The 9,394-nt window shown below is 41.0% G+C and overlaps 1 protein-coding gene across 1 annotated transcript; it reads right to left on the bottom strand.

The window, feature by feature from the left end:
* Window positions 1-8,240: 8,240 nt before the first annotated feature.
* LOC467398 (olfactory receptor 6E1-like) lies at window positions 8,241-9,170 on the bottom strand. The gene is given in 1 exon segment (XM_009427639.3): window positions 8,241-9,170. A coding segment is annotated over 1 exon segment (930 nt).
* Window positions 9,171-9,394: the final 224 nt, after the last annotated feature.

The following is a 9,394-nucleotide window of genomic DNA, read 5'->3' as shown; positions in this document are numbered from 1 at the left end:
AGGATATTAGGAACAATATCACCCAGGAGGTGTTCTCTCCCTGCAATATTTGGAGTGATATCATCTTCTCCCCTTCTGAATATTAGGAACAATATCACAGAGGGGACGTACACCTCCTGCGATACTGGGAATAACATTATCCTGTCTCCTTTTGGATATTAGGAACAATATCACAGAAGGAGTGTACACCCCAAGCGACACTGGAAGTAATATCATCCTCTCCGCCTCTGGATATTAGAAACTATATCACAGGAGGGTGTACACGCTCTGCGATGTGGGGAGAAATATCATCCCCTCCATAACTGGACATTAGGAACAATCTCACAGGGAAGGTGTACACTTGCTGCGATATTGGGAGTAATATCATCCTTCCCCACCCTGGATATTGGAACAATATCCCAAGGGGAATGTACACCCGCTGCGATATTCGGAGTAATATCATCCTCTCCCTTCCTGGATATTAAGTACAATATCACGGGGGGAGGTGGTGTACTCCCCCTGAGATATTGGGGGTAATGTTATTCTCTTCCCCCATGGATTTTGGGGGTGTACACCCCCCTGTGATATTGTTTGTAATATTTAGAGGGGAGTTGATATTACTCGCAATATCATGAACACCCTGTGTGTACATTCTCGGTGATAACGTTCGTCATATCCAGGGTGGCAGAGGGTGATATTTCTCCCAATATCACAGGGTGTGTACCCCATCCTATGATATTGTTCGTAATATCCGGGGGAGGAGAGGGTGGTATTACTCCCAATATAGCAGAGTGTACACCTTCCTGTGATATTGTTCATAATATCCAGAGGGGGAGAGGATGGCATTACTTCCAATATAGCATGGAGTGTACACTCACCTGTGATATTGTTCTAATTTTCGGGGGGGGGAGCATAAAAGTATTCCCAATATCGCAGAGGGTGTACATCCTTCTGTGATATTGTTTGTAATATGCACTGGAGGAGAAAATGATATTACTCCCAATGTCGCAAAGATTGTATACCCCTCGTGATATTGTTCATAAGATCCAGGGGGAAAGAGGATGATATTACTTTTAACACTGCAGGGCGTGTACACCCCTTTGTAATATTGTTCATGATATCCAGGGGTGAGAGTATGTTCTTACTCTTAATATCGCAGGGGGTGTACACCCCCTCGGGATATTGTTTGTAATATCAAGGCGGGGAAAGGATGATATTATTCCCAATATCGCAGGGGGTGTACACCGTTCTGTCATATTGTTCGTAGTAATCTGGTGGAAAGAAAATGATATTAACCTCAATATTGCAGGGGGTGTACACCCTCCTGTGATATTGTTCACAATATCCAGGGAGGGAGAGGATAATATTACTTTCTACATCGCAGCAGCTGTAGAACTTCTTGTGATATTATTTGTAATACCCAGGAGGGGAGAGGATGATATTACTTCCCATATCTCAAGGGGTTAACACCCTTCTGTGATACTGTTCATAATATTCAGGTGGGGAGAGGATGATATTACAGTCAATATTGCAGAGGGTGTACACCATTCTGTGATATTGTTTGTAATATTGGGGGGGGGTGAGGATGACATGACTCCCTATATCGCAGGGGTGTACACCTTCCCGTGATATTTTGTGATATCCAGAGAGGGAGAGGATGATATTACTCCCAATATCGCAGGAGGTGTATACCCCTCTGTAATATTGTTTGTAATATCCAGGTGGGGAGAAAATGATATTACAGGAAGTATAGAACCCCCTGTGATATTATTCATAATATCCAGAAGAAAAGCGGGTTATATTTCTTCCAATATCGCAAGAGGTGTACACTCTTCTGTGATACTGTTCGTAATATCCAGGGAATGAGAAGATAATATTACTCCCCATATTGCAGGGCTTGTACACCCCCGTGTGATATTTTTCATAATATCCAGTGAGAAAGAGGATGATATTACTCCCCATATCTCAGGAGGTGTACACTCCCTTGTAATATTGTTCATAATATTTGGGTGGGGGGAGGATAATATTATACCCCATATCGCAGGAGGTGTACACTCCTTTGTAATATTGTCCATAATATTTGGGTGGGGGGAGGATAATATTATACCCCATATTGCAAAGGGTGTACACCCCCGTGTGATATTGTTTGTAATATCCAGGGAAGGAAAGGACGATATTACTCCCCATTATTACTCCCCATATCGGAAAATGTGTACACCCACCTGTGATATTCTCCAAAACATTCAATGGGGGAAAGGATAATATTACTCCCCATATTGCAGAGGATGTACACTTTTCCTGTGATAATGTTCGTCCACTTCCCTCTTGGATATCACAATGTCGCACGGGGGTGTACACTCCCTGTGATATGGGGAGTTCATGGGGGGAGAGGATAATATACACTCCCCTGTGATATTGTTTGTAATATTTAGGGGTTGAGAGAATGACATTATTCCCCATATCGCAAGGGGTGCATGCCCAGCTGTGATATTGTTCATAGTATCCAGGGAGGGAGAGAATGATATTACTTCTTATATCGCAGGGGTGTACATTCGCCTGTGATATTGTTCGTCATATCCGGGAGAGAGAGGATGGTATTACTCCCCATATCGCGAATGTTGTACACCTTCCTGTAATATTGTTCATAATATCTATAGGGGGAGAGGATGATATTACTCCCCATATCACAGGGAGTGCACACCGCCGTGTGACATTGTGATATCCAAGAGGGAAGTGGATGATATTACTTCCCTGTGATATTGTTTGTAATATCCAAAAAGGGAGAGGGTGATGTTACTCCCAATATCGAAGAGGGTGTACACCCTTCTGTGATATTGTTCGTAATATTCAGGGAAGGAGAGGATAATATTACTCCCAATATTGCAGGGAGTGTGCATCACCCACCAAATGGTTCGTAATATCCAAAAAGAAGAAGATGTACTCCCAATATCACAGGGGGTGTACACCCCCATGTGATATATTGTTTGTAATATCCAGGGGAAAGAGGATAATATTACTCCCAATATTGCAGGGGGTGTAAACCACCCTGTGATATTGTTTGTAATATCTAGGGGAAGAGAGGATGATACTACTCCTCATATCGCAGTGGGTGTACGCCTTCCTGTGATATTGTTCATAGTATTTCAAGGAGGGTGAAATAATATTTCTCCTTATATCACAGAAGGTGTAGACCTTGTAGTATTATTGTAGGTATTGTTCATAATATCCAGGGGGGGAGAGGATGATATTACTCTGCATGTCGCAGAATGTGTACAGCCACTTATGATATTATCATAATATCCAGTGAGGGAGAAGATAATATTACTCCCCATATCGCAAAGGATGTACACCCTCTTGTGATATTGTTCGTAATATCCGGGGTTGGGAGAGGATGATATTACTTCATATGTCGCAGAAAGTGTACACCCCGCTGTGATACTGTTCATAATATCCAGGGCGGGGAAAGGATAATATTACTTTCCATATCTCAGGCAGTGTGCTACCCCTTGTGATGTTGCTCGTAATATCCAGGGGTGAAGAAAATGATATTACTCCCCATATCGCAGGAGGTATACATCCACCTGTGATATTGTTTATAATGTTCAGTGGGGGAGAGGATGATATTACTCCCCATAGCGCAGGAGGTGTACACCCACCTGTGATATTGTTCCTAATTTCCAGGGGGCGAGAGGATAATACTACTTCCCACATTGCAGCTTGTGTACATCCCCTGTGATATTGTTTGTAATATTTAGGGGAGGAGAGGATGACATTACTCCCCATATCACAGGGGGTGCACACTTCCCTGTGATATTGTTCATAATATCCAGGGAGGGAGAGGATGATATTTCTGCCCATATCACATGGGGTGTACACCCCCTTGTGATATTGTTCTTAATATCTAGGGAGGGAGAGGATGATATTACTCCCCATATCGCATGGGGTGTCCCCTTGTGATATTGTTCGTAATATCCAGGGGAAGAGAGGATGATACTTCTCCCTGTATCACAGGGGGTGTGGACCCCCTTGTGATATTGTTTGTAATATCCAGAAGGGGAGAGAATGATATTACTCTCCATATCGCTGGGAGTGTACATTCCCTTGTGATATAGTTCCTAATATCCATCGGGGGAGAGGATGATATTACCTCCAGGATCGCCTGAGGTTGGGAGTTTGACACCATCCTGGCCAACATGGTGAAACCCTGTCTCTACCAAAAATACAAAAATTAGCCAGGCGTGCTGGCACGTGCCTGTAATCCCAGCTACTCGGGAGGCTGAGGCAAGAGTATCACTTGAACCCGGGAGGTGGAGGTTGCAGTGAGCCGCGATCGTGCCACTGCACTGCAGCCTGGGCGACAGAACAAGACTCTGTCTCAACAACAACAACAACAACAACAACAACAACAACAACAACGACAGATTTTATAATAAACCTCCATGTATCAATGTAGTCATCATCTAGCTTTAACAATGACCAAGTCATACCGGTTTCACCTAGACCACCACCAGCTCCCCTCCTCCTTTTATTATTCTGAAGCAAATCCCAGACATCATATCATTTTCTCTGTAAATATTTTAGCATGTATTAAAACAAGAGTAATTTTTAAAGTATAAATTTACTTTTAAAAACTGAAAATGCTTCATTAATTATTAAGAGCTGTTATTTTTATTTTTATTGTTTTAACTATTAACATGATTGGACATCTTTTAATTTATTTATTGGCTCTTTAAATTTGCTTTTTTCTGAAGTGTCTATGTATATCTTTATCTCATTTATCTATTAGATTGTCTTTGTAAATTGTGGATAATAACCCTTTATTATACATATTCTCCACTCCACCCTCTTCCTATATACTCATTCAAACCTGTTCATGTAGTTATTTTTCCTTGATCCCTGATGAAATCCAGGACAAGTCTAGTGATTTTTCTGGTCACTCCTACATAATTTTAAAAGTCCTCTATTAACTATCAGTCCATAGAATAGTGTTAGTAAACTGTCCAATTCTATGTAATTATTAAAATTTGGAACATCATTTAAAGTTAAAACTTACTCTTTCCTCCACCTAGAGCTTGTTTCAGGCAAGACATCAGACAGAAATGGTGTGTGTTGTTGGCTTTATCTGTCTTGACTCTGCAAGCACATCTACCCCTTACCTGTGGCTCCTCCCTCCCTCAGGGCTATGTGGATGTGGGAGAGGTGACAGGTAGGAGATGGAGAACCAAGAGGAAATGGAAGGTTGCACAGACAAAGGTGGTAACAGTGGTAGTGGTAAGAAATAGTAGGGTTCTGTATATATTTTAAAGGTATAACCCACAGAATTTGCTAATGGATTGGTTGTAGGATATTGGAGAAAGAAGGGAGTCAAAGATTACATAGTTTTGGGTTTTTATTGATCTGAGATCTGTATTTTTTATTGTGGTGAAAAATATATGACATAAAATGTATTATATTAAGCATTTTTAATTATTCAGTTAAATGGCACTAAGTAAATTCACATTGTTGAGCAATCATCACCAGTATCTATCTCCAGAACTTTTTTATCATCCAAAACTGAAACTCTGGGCATGCGCAGATCACCTGAGGTCAGGAGTTCAAGACCAGCCTGGCCATCATGGTGAAACCACGTCTCTACTAAAACTACAAAAATTAGCCGGGCATGGTGGTAGGTGCCTGTAATTTCAGCTACTCAGGAGGCTGAGGCACAAGAATCTCTTGACCCCGGGAAGCAGAGGTTGCAGTGAGCCAAGATCTTTTCTTCTCCCATGCACTCCAGCCTGGGAGATAGAGTGAGACTGTATCTTAAAAAAATAATAATAAATTGAGACCAAACTGAAACTCTACACCCATTAAACAATAAATCCTCCATTCCTCCTTGGCCTGGGCCCTGGTAACCACCGTTCTACTTTCTATCTCTGAATTTGACTATTCTAGGTACCTCATATAAGTATAGTTATACATTATTTGTCCTTCTGTGATTGGCTTATTTCACATAGCATAATGTTTTCTAGGCTCATCTATGATTTAATATTTGTTTATCACAGATAGTGTGCATCAAAATTTCATTGCTTTTAAGGCTAAGTAATATTCCATTGTATGTATATGCCACATTTTATTTTTCCATTCATCTGTTGTCGGACATTTTTTTAAACCACCTTTTGGCTATTGTGAATAATGATGCTGTGAACACGGATGTACAAAGATCTGTTCAACTCCTTGCCTTCCATTCTTTTGGGTATATTCACAGAAGTAAAATTGCTGGATTTTATGGCTCATCTATGTTTAATTGTTTTAGGAACCACCATCCTGTTTTCCACAGTGACTGTACCACTTTACATTTCCATTAGCAATGCGTATGTGCAAGAGTTCTAATTTCTTCACATTTTTTTCCAGTCTCATAAGAAAGTCTAGATGACTTCTGTACCTTCTTTTCTTCTTTCTTTCTCTTTCTCTCTCTCTCTCTTTTTTTTTTTTTTTGAGACAGGGTCTTGCTCTGTCACCCAGGCTAGAGTGCAGTGGTGCAATCATGGCTCACTGTAGCCTCAAACTCCTGGGCTCAAGTGATTCTCTCACCTCAGCTTCCTGAGTAGCTGGGACTACAGGTACACACCACCATGGCCAGCTAATTTTTGTAGTTTTTTTTGTAGAGATGGGGTCTTACTATGTTGCCCAGTTGTCCAGGCTGGTCTTGAATTCCTGGCCTCAAATGATCCTCCTGTCTTTGCCTTCCAAGGAGTTAGGATTACAGGGATGAGCCACTGTAATCCTAACTCCTTGGAAGTGGCCACTCCACATTCTTGACAACACTTGTTATTTTCTATTTTTTTTAATTAAAAAAATAGACTTCCTAATTGGTGTGAAGTGGTATCTCATTGTGGTTTTGATTTGCATTGCCCTAATGATTAAGTGATGTAACACTTTTCGTGTATTTATTGATCATTTGTAGAATTGGGTTGTTTGCTTTTTGTTTTTGAGTTATAGTAGACATGTAATCCGATTTTGAGGTTTTTCTATAGTAATATGTCTAATCAAGTTTTCTATTTCTCCTTAGGTCAGTTGAAAAAAAATTTCTTTTCTGGAAGATCATCCATTTCCTCTTGGTTTTCAAATTGGTTGTTGAAGAGTTACATGTGATATTTTCTTACACATTACCATTTTCTACCCTGAATTGTAGTATTTGCATACTTCATATTGTCTTTGTTTGATTTCAAATTCTTCAAAGGCATAGATTATTATCTACCAGACCACACATTTACTTGAACATGACTTCTGTGTAACAATCAATTTGGAAGAATTAATGTTAATTGATTTGGTTACTTATTTAATATTTGTTCATTTACAGATATGACTTTATCTTTGTTTTCAGCAATAGCAAATATCTTGGTAATAAATTGCAATAAGTTAAACACTGTATTTAACTTTAAAATTTAAAATAACATTTTGAATATGAAATCTTCAAAAATGCTTTTGTTGATAAGTGGTATAAAATAAAATAAAAAAGGGAGTGGGAAAGTAGGATTATAATTGGAAGAAAGGAAGGAATATTTATTGAGGACCAGACACTATTTAAGCAATTTTACATAGAAAATCTCATTTGACTTTTATTACAATTCTTTGAAATGGCCATTGTCATCCTCATTTCATAGATGAGAAAACTGGGGCTCAGAGAGGTAATATAACTAGTAGATGAAAGAGCCTTTATCAGTAAGAATGAGGAATTTCTAGGAATTTAAATACTAAAAGAGCATAAATAGCTTATACGCAAAATGATAAGCAATTAGCTTTAGCATTTTCGATGTCTTGCTAATACATTTCCGTAACAGGATTGTCAGTGTTAAATAAGGACAGTACTAATAGATAACTGTTATTTCCCCTGAGGATGCTGGAGAAACAGACACAGAGTGATCAATCAGCACACAAGTATTTTTTAAGAATCTATATGGTCTATGACAATGGATTGACACTTGAGGCTTATAGTGAGTTATAGAGCTAGTTTCTGCTTTCAAAGAACTTGTATTTTGTTGGAAGCCAGGCAGATACAGATGGAATGAACAGAAATATTCAAATCCACTAATTAATAGTGCCAGAGGGTCCAAAGAGTTTATGCTGAATTGCATAGTGACTGATCCCATAGAAACACATCATGTACAAACATATCATCAGAGGTTTTTCTGAATCGGAAAGGCTCAGTTGTTTCAAGGGGCCTATATTCTCTTAGCTTGTCTGGGGATGCTGAGCTTCAGTTTTTTTGTTACACAGCTTTATATGAGGAGTTTGCTCACCTGCTCCCTAAACACCTGTTTCACCTGTTTGTTCCTCAGGGTGTAGATGAAGGGGTTGAGCATCGGGGTCACCACGGTGTTAAGCAATGCCATCACCTTGTTCCTGTCTTCCTTCTGGTCACTTTTGCCTGACTGAATGTACATGAAGATGCAGCTGCCATAGAAGAGAGACACGACAATGATGTGGGAGGAGCAGGTGGAGAAGGCTTTCTGCTTCTCTTTGGCTGAGGGGATGTGCAGAATGGCGTGGAGGATGTGGCCATAGCAAGTGGCCATCACAGACAGAGTGCCCAGTAAGCTGACGTTGGCTATAACAAAACCCAGGAGCTCTATCAGAGTCATGTCTGCACAAATGAGTTTCAAGAGGGGAAAGTTGTCACAGAAGAAATGGTTAATGATGTTGGGGCCACAGAATGGCTGCTGAAGGACAAGAAAACTTGGAACAATGATGAGAAGGAATCCTGTCATCCACTAACAGAGGACTAGCTGGACACAGACCCTTTTGCTCATGATGGTGGCATAATGCAAAGGGTTACATATGGCCACGTACCTGTCAAAGGACATCACTGCCAGGAGGAAGAACTCTGTGGTGCCCAAGAAAAAATAGAGGAAACTTTGCAGGAAGCAGCCTGGGAGGGAGATGGTCTTGTATCCTGTGAGGATGTTGGCCAGCACCTTGGGAAAGATGACCGAGGTGAACCAGATCTCTGGGACAGCAAAGTTGCGGAGGAAGTAGTACATGGTGGTGTGGAGGCGCCTGTCCATGAGGGTGATGACCACGATGACCAGATTCCCCAGCAGTGTGAGGAGGTAGGTCAGGAGGAGCCCCAGGAAGATGAGCATCTGCAGCTCACAGGTCTCTGAGAGCCCCAGCAGGACAAACTCGGTGACGGTGGTGCGGTTCCCCATGGCTCCTCTGACCTTTGCTGGGGAGGGCTGATCAAAGGTGTTCAGCATCAAGAATCGTGATGTTGGGGACCTGAGAACAACCTGGAACTGAAAGGAGAGAGGGCTGAAGGTGTACTTTATTTCTGTGAAGGATGTATCTTCCCACCACTGAGTACTCAGGCTTGTCTGCAGAACCTCTGGGGTTACCTGTTTCACGTGTGGTTTCTGGTGCATCTGTGTGTTAG

Source organism: Pan troglodytes, chromosome 15, assembly GCF_028858775.2.
Source record: "Pan troglodytes isolate AG18354 chromosome 15, NHGRI_mPanTro3-v2.0_pri, whole genome shotgun sequence".
NCBI classification, from domain to species: Eukaryota; Metazoa; Chordata; class Mammalia; order Primates; family Hominidae; genus Pan; species Pan troglodytes.
This window is presented reverse-complemented; position numbering and strand designations above follow the sequence as displayed.